The following is a 17,581-nucleotide window of genomic DNA, read 5'->3' as shown; positions in this document are numbered from 1 at the left end:
TCAAGCCCACACATCCAGTTATATTTACAAAGTAAAACACAGAAATTAAAACCGTGATGAGAGGTTCCGTCCTATTCCTAGAGAGATTATTCATGTTAGTGGGAGCCATGTAACCCTTACACTGCCGGGAACCTGACCAAGCGTCTTCCTGTCCGCTGTACAGGGTGGCCTGAGGTGAGGTCTGCCGGGCTGCAGCCTGAGTGTGCTGACAGTGGATGATGACATCACTGGAGTACGAGTGATGTCACCGTTATATATTCATAGGCTGCATCCTCCTATATTTACGTTGGCTGGGGGCACAGTGCGCCATCTTTTGTCCTAGTCAGGTAAGTGTATGGTGACTGGTAAGGAGATATACTCCACCCTGAATACTGGCGGAGTCGGGAATTCTGTAAAAACCAATGGCCGATACATCACTGCTTTGGTCCAATAAAAGATCCCATGACTGGCAGAATCAAGACGAACATCACATGGTAAAAGTGAGTGAAGGAAGCGAGTCTGGGGGAGGGGGAACTTCTTAAAGGGGTTATCCAGCGCTACAAAAACATGGCCACTTTTCCCCTACTGTTGTCTCCAGTTTGGGTGGAGTTTTGAAACTCAGTTCCATTGAAGTAAATGGAGCTTAATTTTAAACTGCACCTGAACTGGAGACAACAGTAGGGGGAAAAGTGGCCATGTTTTTGTAGCGCTGGATAACCCCTTTAAGCTCCATTTACGTCAATGGAACTGAGTTTGAAATCCCACCCAATCTGGAGACAAGAGAGGGGGAAAAGTGGCCATGTTTTTGTAGCGCTGGATAACCCCTTTAAAGGGATTATCCAGATCTACAAAAGCATGGCTTCCTTTTTCCAGAGACAAAACCGCCCTTGTCTCCAGTTTGGGTGGAGTGTTGCTACTCCGTTCTATTGAAGTGAATAGAGCTTAATAGCAAACAATGCAAACCACACCTGACCTAGAGACAACAGTGGTGCTGTCTCAGAGAAACATTGACCCTCTTAATATATAGGACCCCTCCCCAGCAGCCAGTTACCCTCTACTAAATGAAGGGGTGCAAGATCTGGTATGGAATCGGCAACCCATGGCACCAACGGAACGGAACGTTCTAGAGCAGGGGTAGGGAACCTTGGCTCTCCAGCTGTTGCAAAACTACAACTCCCATCATGCCTGGACAGCCAAAGCTAAAGCTTTGGCTGTCCAGGCATGATGGGAGTTGTAGTTTTGCAACAGCTGGAGAGCCAAGGTTCCCTACCCCTGTTCTATAGGAACTCCAATAGCAAATTACTAAGAGGGTAGAGGAGGAAAAAACTATTTTATATAAGACTTCTGTAGATTTGGGACCACAGATATGGCACAGGCACAGCAGGTTTTGTATCCTTCTCTATACCTGGTGATATGTCCCCTGGCTATATCCTAATAATGGTCCCCATATTGTCTCCTCCCTATCATCCCTACTCATCTACATCCTTACTAATATTAGTAGATACATACAGGAAAATCCTAAAATCCTGCAGAGTTTTCTAAATGGTTGTTAGGCAGTAAAGTGCCTAGCAACCAGTTTGTCTCAGATCTGTCAGAACAGGACACATGAATCAGTCTGCATCTATCTGATATTAATTTAGGTTGATGCCTCCTTAAAATTCTGATATGCTTTAACTATAGTGATGCTGGCTCTTAGAGGGACATTCACTTCAAGATATCCAAAATGACCAGAATGGGGTCTATTCTGGCTTTTGCTGATACTGTAGTAGAAACTGATACAATTGTAGTGTTTAATTAGTAATGGAGGTAAACATTTAGCTTCCCCTATAAGTGCCCAGAATCTTCTGCTACCGGCCCTTTAAGCAGACAGTCATCTTTCAGTGGTCATGATTCATGAGAATGTTTGGTCTTGCTGCGGGTTTGACACATATAAAACCTAAGTAGTCGCTCTTCAGCAACAGACATGACGCTAAGGATCAAGAATTGTAGTCTGCAGTATACAGTCCGTACCGGCCCTTTAAGACCGCCTGATGGCCTGCAGGGTTTGGAGGGGGGAGGGCGATTTTCGTGATTTTTATCAAAGTAAAAATTGTGCGTTCATAAATGACACTAATGTTGCCTGATTTCTGGATGAGGAAGCACAAAATGTACGAATACATTCCAGTAAACACAGCCCGGACAATGGTCCAAACCAGACGTCCGCCATCTTTGCCTGTCACCAGTTGTCCTGACACCAGATCTCCCAGCATGCAGTGGTTTTGTACATGCTGGGGGTTGTAGTGTCCCGACAGACATAGATGAAATGCTTGAATAAACATTAAATCTGAGATCCAGTTTAATATACATTCATACTAACCTTCCTATGGGCAGTGGACACGGGGCACCTGGAGAAGTAGAAATCCTTCATGTAAGACGCGAGGCCACACACAGGCCTCGTGCCGCGGTGAGGTTTAATGTAGCTGTGATATGCATAGTCCGCTCCCCCGCTAAGGTGCGACAACAACCGAACAATGCTGTTCTCTCCCCTCCATCATGTGCAAGTAAACGCAGGCATAAATACAATACACAAAACACCGAAAAAAACAAGGAAACGTCCCTTTAAATCAGTAAAAAAGCAAAACGGCAGACTTGGCTTTGAGGTGAGCCCAGAGCGAATAAAAAGCAAAAAAATGACATTAAAACCAAAGTGCACGTGTGTCAGGTTAAAGCTGCAGTGACGGGATCATCAGTCACAAGGTGCAAGTTAAAGGGGAACAACTAGCAATAAAGTGAACGTTGCAGGGGCATGGGGGGGGGGCTATAATATATATCAGACCGGCTCACTGAAGCAAAGGCAGGGTCAGTGTCAGAGAACATTTATTAGTATTGTGAATTACAGTGTCAGTAGGGCAGCAAATAGTGGTATTACATAGGCTTTTATGGGAGTATTATTACAGCAGTATATAGCGATATTACATAGGCTTTTATGGGAGTATTATTACAGCAGTATATAGCGGTATTACATAGGCTTTTATGGGAGTATTATTACAGCAGTATATAGCGGTATTACATAGGCTTTTATGGGAGTATTATTACAGCAGTATATAGCGGTATTACATAGGCTTTTATGGGAGTATTATTAGGGCACTATATAGTGGTATTATATAGGCTTTCATGGGAGTATTATTACAGCAGTATATAGTGGTATTATATAGGCTTTTATGGGAGAATTATTAGGGCACTATATAGTGGTATTACATAGGCTTTAATGAGAGTATTAGGGCACTATATAGTGGTATTATATAGGCTTTTATGGGAGTATTATTACAGCAGTATATCGTGATATTACATAGGCTTTTATGGGAGTATTATTACAGCAGTATATCGTGATATTACATAGGCTTTTATGGGACTATTATTAGAGCAGTATATAGCGGTATTACATTTATGGGAGTATTATTAGGGCACTATGTAGTGGTATTACATAGGCTTTTATGGGAGTATTATTACAGAAGTATATAGTGGTATTACATAGGCTTTTATGGGAGTATTATTAGGGCACTATTTATGGAAGTATTATTAGGGCACTATGTAGTGGTATTACATAGGCTTTTACGGGAGTATTATTACAGAAGTATATAGTGGTATTACATAGGCTTTTATGGGAGTATTATTAGGGCACTAATATAGTGTAGTGGTATTAGGGGCATATTATTGAGTTCTATATAGTGGTATTAGGGGCATATTATCAAGTTCTATATAGTGGTATTATGTGGGCTCCCTGTGGGAATATTACTAGGACACTCTAAGGCAGTATTATTCAGGTTCTTTAAGGAGGAATTATTAGCACACTATATCATGGTATTACATGGGCCATAGGAGTGTTCTAGCTATCTTAAGCTAACATTGAGGACTACCACTGTCCTTAAGATATCTTCACCTATTGGGTCCCAGCCTGAATTTATATATAATAGTTTGTACTATTAATGGATAGGCTCCCTGTTATGTATATAGAAGACACATTTAGTTTTGTGAAGAAGGATATTTCTGCTTTGGAGCTGTCTTTCCCTGGCACATGCTCGCTGGGTTTGCTGGCCCATGGCATGATCTATACAGGGCGTCACAGAGCTGGCTGACTCTATGTGACAGGGGCTTCAATCAGAAATACGCTTGTCCTGTTACTAAATGTGTCTGTCTCTTTAAGAGGGCTTAGCCGTTACATATCACCTCCTTATTGTGGAGGCAGCCATTGGTGTGAGTGGCGGTGCGTTTACACGGAACGTTTATCCTTCAAATTGCCGCGATAATGATCGCATTTGAGCGATAATCGGCTTGTGTAAACACAGCGAACGATCAAGTGACGAGCGATAAATCGTTCATCGTGTTCTTTCAACAAGTTCTCAAATCATCGTTGGTCATTCACTGAAAATTTGCAGATCGCTTCATCTAAACAGTCTTTCACCGATTCACCCTATGTGTGAGATGGGCGTAAGCGATCTTAAAACGATGGCAATAACGATTTTTCCAAATGATATATCGTTCTGTCTAAACACTGATTGTTATGAAAAACACATCGTTACTTCATAATCGTTAATTGTTTGACTGGGCGAATTAAATACAGCGAGCACTATGACCCATGGGGAAGTAAACTTAGCCATACACATTAGGTAAGTGACTGGAATGGTTGGATTTGAACCGACCAAACCTTTAGTTTTGAGAAAGCCACGCCTCTGCTGGAGGAGTCTGTCGGCGGCTTTCTCCCTTCTCCCTATCCACAATGCATGCACATCCAGTTAAGCTGAGCGTGCTTTTATATAGATGTACCAGCTGATCAATATCACCAGACTGGACTTTGTTCAGGACAACCTAATATATAAGCCTGCAAATAATATCTAAAGATTGGGCAGGATCGGCAACATATAGACAACATTGCTAACTTCATTAACAAACGCTCTGGGGTCACTCGAAGCAAAGACCGTAAGACAATTTGTTTCCTTAAAACCAATATATTTATATATTTATATATAATATGTAGAAATATAAGTTTATATCAAGGCTATAACCCATTTGTTGTAGAGCATGTTAAGGGAAAGGGTTAAGGTAACAGAACTCTCATCATCAGACCTCTCAGCTCACCTGGTTAAGCTCCTGGGGGGGGGGGGGGGGGGCACCGAGTGTCTCCTGAAAAACCTTCAGAGATTTGGTCTTAAAAACCAATGTACAATGTAACCCCTTCACCACACCGATCCTGGTTACCAGATCGTCCGGGTTCACTTTGCTTGATGCACATGTGGCTTTCAGGACATTAAGATGAGTGCGTTTGGCCTGAGATAGAGATGGTATAGTATAGACTGCCCCCCCCACTACAATAAGGGTTCGGTTCCCTGCTCTTTTTGTTCCATGTGACCTCCTAGATACAGATAAGAAAACATAAGCAGCATTTTTGTAGTCATACAATTTCCAATATCCATAACCCCAAAAAAAAAAAAACTCCCCAAATCCTGTTGTGCATTAAAGTCAATGATCCCTACAGTACGGGGCGCCGGTACCTTTGCAGGTCTTTGCAGGGCATGAGTACGACTGTGCCGTATGGCGCTAGCAACATCGATAAAAGTTTTCAAAAATTTCAAAACTTTGCAATGGGAAAACACGTTTCCTTTGGGGGTGGGGGTAATCTGAAACTTGCCCACTGTTATAGCCCCAACCTGTGGAATGGTCACAGTGCAGCCCCTGGCATTGGCGGTGCCGCGGCTGGAGGAGAAGAGACAGAGAAAGCCGTAGACGAGGAACCTCCTGCCCTCCCCAGGAGTGGTTAGCAGCACGACGGGAGGAATACAGGGGAATGAGTAACATCTTGGGGAGCGCCGGAGGTTTCCATAGCCACCAATCAACTGAGTAGTATTTGTTTTTGAGAAAAAAAAAGTGAGGCGAAAAAATGCAAAACGATGCATTTTCCGACAGACGAGTTACGTTACAGACACTAGAGACTGCGGGGAAAGTAGGAACTGGGGGGGGACACGCATCCAGAAGAATCGGGAGTCTGTTTCTCTCTGTCCTTTCTTCTTTGGTCGGCCACATGCGACAAGATGGGTTCGTTTTCAGCACAGACGGAAGAGGAGCCGGGGAAAAGCCACAGTTTTACAGACAAGAGAAACGTCAAGAATCACAAAAGGGGGGAGGAGACCCTTCACGTGGGAAGGCGACCGGAGAGAGGCGAGGAGCTGCTCAGTACTGGGAGAGGGAACGACGTCTTGCAAGCTTCGATCTGTAGAAATCAGAACAAATTGCAGAGTTTACAGAGTACATAGTAACATAGTTAATAAGGTTGAAAGAAGACAAGAGCCCATCAGGTTCAACCTAGAGAAACCCAAGGATTTCTCCTAAACTGCGCCCCATTACTGAGACTCATGGGAAGGAATATATATATAGCCCTACTCACCGTATTGTACCAGCCAGCAAGGGGTTAAAGGCGTACAGCCAGTCGTTCATATCTTTATCATTGATGGCTTGCAGCAGGATCCCGCGGTGCTTGGTACACACGGCAAATATATTGGGACTCTGATGGAAAGAGAATTCAACACAAGGAGGATATTAGCCAAAATCTACATGAACAGATAGTAACGCGGCTGTGAAACATAGGATGGTAAAGTCCCCCCCCCCATCAGAGCAATGACAATTCTGATGATTGGAGTAATCTAGCACACTGGTTACTATGGAAGTGTTCCCTAACAACCTCAATGAAAAGACTGGTTGCTATGTACTGTATCCTTAGTAACCTGGCTGACAACCTCAATGAAAATACTGTGGTTGTTAGGCAATGTACCCTTGGCAACCAGGCCAGCAACCTCAATGAAATGACTAATTGTATCCTTAGCAACTAGGCATGAAACTTTATTGGAAAGACTGTAGTTTCCTCAGATATGACAAAGCTAGACTGGTGCTGTCCCGGGATTTTTTTTTTTTTTTTTTTGCTATACTAGAAATTCAATACATTGGTCTGAGAACAAACCTTGACCATGGCCTGTTGGTCTTCGCTGTACTCCACTTGAGCCGTGGAAAGGTTAATAAGACACCGCTCTACTGGATCCTTGTCACTGTTGTAGATGAAGACATACGGACGCCGAACAACCACATACTGCTTGGCCCATGAATGAGAGTGAGGCTCCTTAAAATTCAAGTAACCCTTTTTAGAGACCACCGACCTAAGGGCAAAGGAAATCACGTTTATTCTATAACATAAGCGTCTATATTTGTGACAGGTGTAGGATTGCTAAATTCCAATATGGCAGCTTTTAGGTCTCTCATACCCAGGTCGCAGCTCTTCGATATCGGGTACTAGGTTCAGGAACTCGTTCTTTCCAGCACGGGCCAGGTATGAACTTTCTGCTGGGGGGATTATATGGAATTGCTCAAACTCTGTGCATGGGCTGGAAGCACGGGAATTGGCTTCAGGGGTCCTGCAAAAAACAGAACTGATGAAGAACATGACAGGAGGCAGCTTGTATGTAAATGCATGTATGTATTAGCTGATAACTCACTTCTGATCCACAGAGCTGCATCTGGAGTCTGCCAATGATGGACAGGTAGAAGATGGGGTCAGGGTGGCACTGCTAAAGCTGGAGACCGATGGGTCTCGACCAATGGGGGAAATATCGGACAACTGGAAAGGAAATATCCATGTCAAAATGATGTCATGCCCTAGATCTACTGCAAAGTAGTGACATGTAGTATAATGCACATCTCACCTTACAATCACTAATGCTGTTGCATACTTGGGTCAGCTCCCGGTTATACGTATGAGTGAGGAGTCGTAAGCACTGCAAGAAAAGTGGTGAAGACATTGGCAACTGTGACGTAAGGGAACAGTTAACAAATAGCCAATAGAGAGACAGAGTGCAGAGGTCACAGCCATTGTGCAGAACCCCGACTACCTTGGTTGCCAGCTCCTTCTCACGATCCACCAGGCTCTCAACGTCGGTGGAGTCGTATCCACTGCTCTCACTTGGGGTGATGGCACTTTCGAAGGTGGTGGTGGATATCTGGGAGGAGATGCTGGTGGAGGTGCTGAGGGTTCCACTGCTCAGACTGGGGGATATGGAGTCACTTAGGGATTTGGGGATACTGTCGCCTAGCTTCTCTCTGAGCAGGAGGAGATGTCGGGTCTTCTCCACCTTGAGGAATAAGCAGGGGGTTGGTTGTAAGAACGTGAGAATGACACTTTATAATGTACATTGACACTAGAGACAAGCAAATCTCTGAACCACAGCGTGCGGCATTTCATTACAGAAGTTGGATGCAGCCCTAGGGAGTCCTGAAATACATGGATATAGCCTATTGATTTATCCATGTTTACCAGGACTTCCTAGGGCTGCATCCAGTGTCGGACTGGTCCACCAGAGGACCAGAGGATCCTCCGGTGGGCACCCAGCTCAGAACCTGCAGTAACACTGACTGACATGTCATTTCTCACTGGTTCAATACTGGCTGCATCCAACTTCTGCAGCCATCGGTAATCAAGAGATTCGCTCATCTCTAATTGACACCTCTCCTTTGTCACGTACTGGGTTTTTCCAAGTGGAGCCTGTAAATTCTGAGCTATTATTTTTAGAAGGGTGAGGATCACAAGGCAAATCTGAACACGTTTTGTGACCTAAACATATCCCAATGCCAAAGCATCCAGCCTGCCAATAACACAATGCTACGGCTGAGCATTAGGAGCCAGGCTAGGGATGTCTTTAGCACAAAACCTGCCTGAGGCGGTTTGATCACAATGACTGAATACAGGGTTGAATTATATACAATTCCTACATTGATTTAGTTGTAGGACCTATGCCATGTTAGTAACAAACATTCAGAAGCTGTATCGCCCTGTGTAATAGGGCCAGTAATCAGCCGACAGATGAGGAAGGTTTGTTTAGCAGCTGATTGCATCATTTGAACGTGCTAAAAATCCTTGTTCATTAGCCACGTATCTCGAAGTAAACGGCAGTACAAATGAGCACCACCACCAGACATTGGTCAGTACACTCTGCAGTGATTCTGCCTGGTACTGTAGCTTAGTACCATTCAAGTGAATGGGACTGAGCTACATGTAGTACCAGATACAGCCACTACAAAAGGTATGGCGCTATTCCTGGGAAACAATAAAGCTTGGCGGATCCTGTAAGCCAGTGCTTCTCAAACTTTTTCTATTGGAGCCTCACCCAAAAGACCAAGGTAATGCCTGGGCCTCACCAGACTTACCAAGAGGATGCCTGGGCCTCACTTTCTGTGGTGAAAGTCCATTTAAAAGTTGAAAATAATGCTAGGGCTGCCTTTCACCTGTCTCCCAAACACTATATACTAATAAATTAAGTACAAAATAAATTAGTAATGTTGCTAAAATCGAGATTTCTGCAAACAGCAAAAGGATTATGCAGATTTTAGTTACTTTGTGAAAACTGGCTCCTCAGCTGGGCCTCACCAACAGCTAGGGGGCGCCTCACAGTTTGAGAAGCACTGCTTTAAGCAGATCGCTGGGGGTGCAGATAGTTGGGATCTTAAGATAAGCCCTAAATATTAAAGTCCCCCAAACCCCTTATAATTGTACACACATATGAGGAGCCTTATTTCTTAGGGTCGTCTTAAAGATCATTTTACTCAGTTCTGAACGATGACTCTGATTTATCAAAACATAATTTCCATATATTATTATACCTCGTGTAACTGTTCCATTTTCTCAAGCTCCCACTGATGCTCGAGTATCAGGCTGTCTCCCCGGGGCCTCCAGCCAGCCAGGTTCTCCTCCCCTCGGACATAAGCCACTGAGGTGTCCAGGATCTTTCTTCTCCTTCTCTGCATTCCTAAACGGTAGAAAAGATAAAAAATGAAAAACAATTGAAGCACCAAACATTCTTGGCTATTTGCATATTTACAATGGATCTATGTCATTTTTTTATATTTATGTTTACCTCTTTGTAACACACCCCTTTAAAAGGGAACGATCAGCAGGTTGGACGAATCTAACCTGCTGATATGTCCCTATTGCACAGGACACCCTGAGGAGGTAGGTATGTCTCTTATAGTTTGTCTCTTACCTTCCCTCCTTGGTGCCGTTCTGGTGCAGTTGGTAGTTTGCTCCATGGTCCAGTGAGACCATTAGGAGCCCTGCCCACCCCCATAGCCAATCCACCCCAAGCCAACCTGCCCCTTTCTAATAATAATAAATGGAGTGGCTGCCTCTACTTGGTCGTTCACTCCACCCATCCCACCCAGGTGGTTTATTATTATTGCCAATATTAGATGGATCCTGCATGCCCAGAGCATAGGCTTATTATATATATTGCCATGGAGAGGCCGAAGTACAGTGTATGACTGTCCCGGCATGAGGCCACCTTAACATGGTGAGATGGTTCACACTATTTGCAAATGGTAAATAAGAGCTGCTTTTAGCGGTTTTGATATCTGTAGTGGGTCTGTATCTTGCCATTGCGGTGAGCTGTTCCACTTTTTGTGTTTTTGTGTGTTTCCAATTTCAGCCATAGCAACATGCTCCTGCCTAGTGTGAATGGTGTTGTAGAAGAGCTGACCAAATCTGTCTTTTTTTCACTCCTCGGCGTCTCCTGTGCAATAGGGACATATAAGCAGGTTAGATTTATCTAACCTGCTGACAGTTCCCCTTTAAAGATTTAGTTAGGGTGCCTTAATGACTGATTTAGGACTCTCAAGGAGGTTTAGCCTCCATTCTAAGTGAAGACCAGTCAAAAGTCTATAAATTTGGTCCAGCTCATGTGGTTTCTTACCTGGGCTTCCTGTGTCGGCCATTTTGCACAAACTGAGCTCATAGATTCCAGTTACTTTGTTACTGCAAAGGGAATAATAATAGATGTGATTTTATATATAATACCATAGAACACCTACAATGCTGCCCGTAGTATCCTTAGTTCTAGCTTTTATACTATGTCTATACATTCAGCACTTCAATCTGTCCCCGAAAAGCTCACAATCTAATACTCCTACTTATAACCCACACACTGGGACCCATACTATACAATTAACCCATTATGTAATGGAATAAGGGAACCCTGGTACGCTCAATGATCCCAGATATACAAGCATTTACCAGTCAGGAGATTTGGAGTAACCACTGCCAAAGAGACTGCGCAGGGAGCGTGGAGGGGAGATCTTGGCATCGCGGGAATAAAAGACCATGCATACATCCTTGGTAATAACTGCTGGCTGGATGCAGTGGTCGAGCTGGGAAGAATACAGAAAGTTACTTTAAATTAAAGCATATCCAGACCAAATGTCTGTGCAAAGGGTATGCACAACCCTTAGGAAAGCAGAGGACCTCAGTGATCTGTGGGGAAAGTGTTCCAATTTTCATGCAGCGCCACCATAGGAGAAATAAAGCATTACAGCAGAAAAACAGTAGGGTTATCTGTGTAATAAAGGACAGGACAAGTCTTCCAGAGCAAGAGAGACTCCTGTTGACGCTTGGAATCCATGATTATGTATGGAAATCTGTTACTTTGACGCTCTGTCTGTTATTATGTGGTATCACTCATCATCTCATCATCTCCTTGCCCAATTATAGCTGTATATTCACATTGTGGACTAAAGCAAACCTAACAATAAATACCTCCAAATAGGCTGACAACGTCATGAAGATCTTCTCTCCATAGGGGGTCACTCGGTTCAGGAGTAAGGAATTATGCAGGGAACTGTCCCAGACCGCCTCAAACCGATAGAACGTCCTGCAGGGCCATGAATGATATGAGTTATCCGCCACAATGACGCATCCCATGCCCAACACAGAACAGACTCCAAACACACAGCACAGGACACACAGTGACACGGACACGCCTAGAGACACGACACAGAATATTACCCAGTTATCTATTACTATGGAATTATGGGTTCTTCTATTTACAATGCTGTCCAAGCTGTTGTGGCACTACAACTCCCAGCATATCCGGACAGCCATACGGTATTCAGACATGCTGAGAGTTGTAGTCCTGCAACAGCTTAAGGTAAGCAAGGTAAGAATCACAGCTTAGGTAAGCATAGTATTCTGGATGACTGACCACTAGGAGCGCTGTTTCAAACATGGATGTATCCTGATCTAGCAAGTTGCATGGTCAAGCTATTTCTACATACAGAAATTATCACATCTAACCCATTCTAACAATGCAAGGTCAATTTTCATAGTGAGCAAATGATTCATATCCCATCTATATGAGTCTACTGCTACAGAGACACTATCATGAAAACCAATGCCATATTGGTTTTTGTTGTTGGTCCAATGCAACAAACTTGACCATTGACTATGATTCTATGCAATCTGAATATATGAGAAAACACAATAGTGTCCCATAAAACTTTGCCATGAATACTACAATCTACTAAACAGAACATCTAGTTACTATATAAGCGCTAGGCGGGGTGAGTAGGGAGTAAAGCTGGGGGGGAGCAGAGGGTTGGGAGACATAAAGTATTCTGTGCCAGGCCCGAGAATCTTTATGTGCGCAGAAAGGAGAAGCAAAACATAAAATACCTAGGCATATCCTTATCAAGAAACAGCCTGAAAGACACAGAAGAAGAAGCTGCTATTAGTGACAGAGACAGTCAGGGGTACAAAAACTGGGGGGAGTCCCGGCAGCCGAGAGACAAGGGGTTAGCAGAGAGGAGAAAATAACAAAAATGAAGAGCAAATCAAAGAAAAACATACAATGGAGAATGACAGCAAAGCCATAATACATATATATATATAAATATATATATCTCCACTGGAAAGGAAAAGGATAACGCGTCATTGTTACTTAAAAAAAAACAAAAAAAAAAACAAAAAACTTTAACATCACACAGATATGTGCCTGGGTTTTCAGACCCCCACCAATCATCAGAGAAAACCAGGAGAAGAGCACAGCTGTGCACTTCACTCTCCAACTCACTGCTGGGGATGGGCTCTATTGTAAGTCTATGAAGACCGCCAACGTTTTTGGTTTTTTTAAGTGACGGGGACACTTTAATGGACCCTGATGACAATATGACCCAGAATTCTTTGGCTGTTTAGACCTAGAAGTTACCTGCTGCTGCTGTGATTTTTGAGGTATTTGGCAGAGATTATGTTCAGGGAAAGAACCGCGTCAGCAGCTGCTTCATCCACCTCCGGTTTATTTCGTACCCTCCCTAGGCAGACGAGAGATACACAGTTATGAAGTTAATAGTCGTGCACAAGGTGACCTATGGGCTGTCATAGTAAGCTTTCGGATGACTGACCACTAGGAGTGCTGTTTCACATATTGAGGTTTCCTAATCTTACACAATGCAATCCTACTGATGCAAGCCATCCTTATGGACAGTGACTTTGACATACGCCTGCTTATATGTCCATTCTTACAATACATGGTCAATTTCTTTTGGCACTCACCGACCACCAGCTCTCGTACATCCTTCCAGTGCAGCTCATTTCCTTTCTCGTGTATGATAGTGACGGTAATTCTGCGCTGGATCCCCTGTCACAATAAACATGGCTGTCATGATAGAGCTGTAGGACTTTAATTGTGTAGTATTGACATCCTGGATTTTTTATAAATTGTTAACCATTAAATAAAAATGTCAATTTGCAGCATAAACCTCAGGCAGCAGTCTAGCATTTACACGTCATCTGCAGGACGCTCACATAGAAAGAAAAAAGAGATAGAAAGCACCGCTCACTATCTACCATTCAATACCTAACCCAGGCACGGCATGAAAGGGTTAACCATGGCGGTCTTGGTGCAATCTCGAATGGAGTTTTAGGATAAACCCAGCACTTGTCTACAAATTCTGGATCCATCCTAAGGCCGTATTAAACGGGCCCCACACTCTGTAACCCAGCGTATTAGACGGCCTGACACTCACTGTAACCCAGCATATTAGACAGCCTGACACTCACTGTAACCCAGCATATTAGACCGCCTGACACTCACTGCAACCCAGCATATTAGACCGCCTGACACTCACTGTAACCCAGTGTATTAGATGGCCCGACACTCACTGTAACCCAACGTATTAGATGGCCCGACACTCACTGTAACCCAGCGTATTAGATGGCCCGACACTCACTGTAACCCAGTGTATTAGACGGCCCGACACTCACTGTAACCCAGTGTATTAGACGGCCCCACACTCACTGTAACCCAGTGTATTAGACGGCCCCACACTCACTGTAACCCAGTGTATTAGATGGCCCCACACTCACTGTAACCCAGCGTATCAGATGGCCCGACACTCACTGTAACCCAACGTATTAGATGGCCCCACACTCATTCTAACCCAGTGTATTAGACGACCCGACACTCACTGTAACCCAGTGTATTAGACGGCCCCACACTCACTGTAACCCAGTGTATTAGACGGCCCCACACTCACTGTAACCCAGTGTATTAGACGGCCCCACACTTACTGTAACCCAGTGTATTAGACGGCCCGACACTCACTGTAACCCAGTGTAATAGACGGCCCCACACTCACTGTAACCCAGTGTAATAGATTGACCGACACTCACTGTAACCCAGCGTATTAGATGGCCCGACACTCATTGTAACCCAGTGTATTAGATGGTCCGACACTCACTGTAACCCAGTGTATTAGACGGCCCGACACTTACTGTAACCCAGTGTATTAGACGGCCCGACACTCACTGTAACCCAGTGTAATAGATAGACCGACACTCACTGTAACCCAGCGTATTAGACGGCCCGACACTCACTGTAACCAGTGTAATAGATGGACCGACACTCACTGTAACCCAGCGTATTAGTAGGCCCCACACTCACTGTAACCCAGTGTATTAGATGGCCCCACACTCACTGTAATCCAGTGTATTAGATGGCCCCACACTCACTGTAACCCAGTGTATTAGATGGCCCCACACTCACTGTAACCCAGCGTATTAGACGGCCCCACACTCACTGTAACCCAGTGTATTAGATGGCCCCACACTCACTGTAACCCAGTGTATTAGATGGCCCGACACTCACTGTAACCCAGTGTAATAGATGGACCGACACTCACTGTAACCCAGCGTATTAGTAGGCCCCACACTCACTGTAACCCAGTGTATTAGATGGCCCCACACTCACTGTAACCCAGCGTATTAGACGGCCCCACACTCACTGTAACCCAGTGTATTAGATGGTCCGACACTCACTGTAACCCAGCGTATTAGACGGCCCCACACTCACTGTAACCCAGTGTATTAGACGGCCCCACACTCACTGTAACCCAGTGTATTAGATGGTCCGACACTCACTGTAACCCAGCGTATTAGACGGCCCCACACTCACTGTAACCCAGTGTATTAGATGGCCCCACACTCACTGTAACCCAGTGTATTAGATGGCCCCACACTCACTGTAACCCAGCGTATTAGACGGCCCCACACTCACTGTAACCCAGTGTATTAGATGGTCCGACACTCACTGTAACCCAGCGTATTAGACGGCCCCACACTCACTGTAACCCAGTGTATTAGATGGCCCCACACTCACTGTAACCCAGTGTATTAGATGGTCCGACACTCACTGTAACCCAGCGTATTAGACGGCCCCACACTCACTGTAACCCAGCGTATTAGATGGCCCCACACTCACTGTAACCCAGTGTATTAGACGGCCCCACACTCACTGTAACCCAGTGTATTAGATGGCCCCACACTCACTGTAACCCAGTGTATTAGATGGCCCGACACTCACTGTAACCCAGTGTATTAGATGGCCCCACACTCACTGTAACCCAGCGTATTAGACGGCCCCACACTCACTGTAACCCAGTGTATTAGATGGCCCCACACTCACTGTAACCCAGTGTATTAGATGGCCCCACACTCACTGTAACCCAGCGTATTAGACGGCCCCACACTCACTGTAACCCAGTGTATTAGATGGTCCGACACTCACTGTAACCCAGCGTATTAGACGGCCCCACACTCACTGTAACCCAGTGTATTAGATGGCCCCACACTCACTGTAACCCAGTGTATTAGATGGTCCGACACTCACTGTAACCCAGCGTATTAGACGGCCCCACACTCACTGTAACCCAGTGTATTAGATGGCCCCACACTCACTGTAACCCAGCGTATTAGACGGCCTGACACTCACTGTAACCCAGTGTATTTTACAGCTCGATAATCGTGCTGTAGCGTGCAGCCCTTGCTTTAAAGTGGTAAAATGATACAGATGTTCTATACTTACCTGTCCACAGTACCCCGGTGTCCTCCTGCCTGTTCCCCACTCGTCAAAGCCACCGCTAACACTTCTGAGCCTCTCTGAAGTGACAGGCCGTTCAACCAATCACTGGCTGTGGCACTGTCCCATCTCAGTCAGTGAATGGTTGAACGGCCTGTCACTTCAGAGACAGGTTCAGAAGCGTCAACGACGGCTGCAATAAGCAGGGAACACGGGAAGGAGGCAGCAGGACACTGGGGAGTGTGGACAGGTAAGTATAATGTTTATTATTTAACTTTAGTGTCATCAGCTGGCATGATGCGCGGTCGGCGGCTGATGATTTTTAGCCTTGCTCAAAGACAGTGATGTTGTCAAAGACACAGATTGTTGTCTTTATTACAAGCGTCCATATCTGCCCAATTGGGCAGATAATCACCCCATGTAATAGGGCCCTAAGACTTCCTACAATACCTGGACTCTGCAGTTAGGTGAACTGCACTTAGATTACCATAGCACCCTATAGCAATCTGAGTTTGGTTCACTTGATGTTTAGGTTCTTGCATGATATGTAGTATGACTCTAAAATTTGCTGTTATTTTAAGATTTAGGTTGGGTATAATCTAAATTTTTTTACCATCCATTTTCCATTGACTTTCATTATAAAAAAAACCCCAGTATAACAGTATAATCTTTAACGTACATGGAAATGTGGTTGACCAAGTTTTTTGTGAATGAAAAAAAAAAAAGGATGCATTCTGATCTTTTTTTTTTTAAATAAAAGTCAATGGAAAAAACGCATCAAAACGGATGCACGCAAAAAAGATGGATGAAAAAAAATAAATATATTATTTAGCTTTATAAAATCAGATGGGTAAAAAAAACAAAATGTGTTTTTATTCCTGGATGTGTATCTTGTCACTACATACCTGGTGTAACAGGAAGGTTCCCTGACAGGACAGACCTCCGGAGTGGTCGACAACAGCTGGGATGTACCTGGGAGGACAGCAGCACAGAAAGGTGAACACATGTATATGAAGGATATATGTACTCACAATATGTCTGATCATCCTGACTTACTCTCCCGTAGGCTCCAGTTCGCTGATCTCAAACCAAACCAACAGGTCGTATTTGCTGACGCTCTGTCCAAGGCTCGGCTTGCTTAGAGGGTTTAGTTTGGTGGCTGGAACTGTAATAAGGCGGCAGGGTATAAGTAAAGGCATTATGTCCAAATATACAGGGAAAACCTACAGGACCGGAGCACAGCTACATCACTGAGACCTCGACTACTAACCATCTCTCTTGGGAGCCCTCTCCGGCAGGCTGGTAGGCAATGGCAGAGAGAGAAAGGATGGGATCTGTTCGGCCCTGTCTTGCAATGTTGCAGAGATTGCATGGGCGTGCTCAGATAGTGTGTCCAAAACTGGCACACT

General features: G+C 44.6%; 1 protein-coding gene across 9 annotated transcripts in view; it reads right to left on the bottom strand.

Moving 5' to 3' along the window:
- Positions 1 to 1,229: 1,229 nt before the first annotated feature.
- KIF1B (kinesin family member 1B) overlaps positions 1,230 to 17,581 on the bottom strand; it is a 107,579-nt gene continuing 91,227 nt past the window's right edge. For 5 of the 9 annotated variants that reach the window (XM_069946976.1, XM_069946979.1, XM_069946983.1 and 2 more), the window contains 15 exons: positions 17,229 to 17,337; positions 17,078 to 17,144; positions 13,370 to 13,454; positions 13,026 to 13,128; positions 11,579 to 11,693; positions 11,060 to 11,193; positions 10,740 to 10,801; positions 9,655 to 9,800; positions 7,890 to 8,129; positions 7,704 to 7,775; positions 7,497 to 7,618; positions 7,266 to 7,430; positions 6,968 to 7,160; positions 6,398 to 6,516; positions 1,230 to 6,223 (listed from right to left, as the gene is read on the bottom strand). In XM_069946976.1, coding sequence (XP_069803077.1) covers positions 6,184 to 6,223; positions 6,398 to 6,516; positions 6,968 to 7,160; positions 7,266 to 7,430; positions 7,497 to 7,618; positions 7,704 to 7,775; positions 7,890 to 8,129; positions 9,655 to 9,800; positions 10,740 to 10,801; positions 11,060 to 11,193; positions 11,579 to 11,693; positions 13,026 to 13,128; positions 13,370 to 13,454; positions 17,078 to 17,144; positions 17,229 to 17,337 — 1,772 coding nt within the window. In that variant the 3' untranslated portion in view covers positions 1,230 to 6,183. The remainder of the gene's footprint in view (positions 6,224 to 6,397; positions 6,517 to 6,967; positions 7,161 to 7,265; positions 7,431 to 7,496; positions 7,619 to 7,703; positions 7,776 to 7,889; positions 8,130 to 9,654; positions 9,801 to 10,739; positions 10,802 to 11,059; positions 11,194 to 11,578; positions 11,694 to 13,025; positions 13,129 to 13,369; positions 13,455 to 17,077; positions 17,145 to 17,228; positions 17,338 to 17,581) is intronic. The other 4 variants (XM_069946978.1, XM_069946980.1, XM_069946982.1 and 1 more) reach the window with 1 other exon arrangement.

This window comes from Dendropsophus ebraccatus, chromosome 12 (assembly GCF_027789765.1).
Source record: "Dendropsophus ebraccatus isolate aDenEbr1 chromosome 12, aDenEbr1.pat, whole genome shotgun sequence".
In the NCBI taxonomy this organism is placed as follows: Eukaryota; Metazoa; Chordata; class Amphibia; order Anura; family Hylidae; genus Dendropsophus; species Dendropsophus ebraccatus.
The sequence above is the reverse complement of the archived record's forward strand: the minus strand, read 5'-3'. Positions and strand labels throughout refer to the sequence as shown.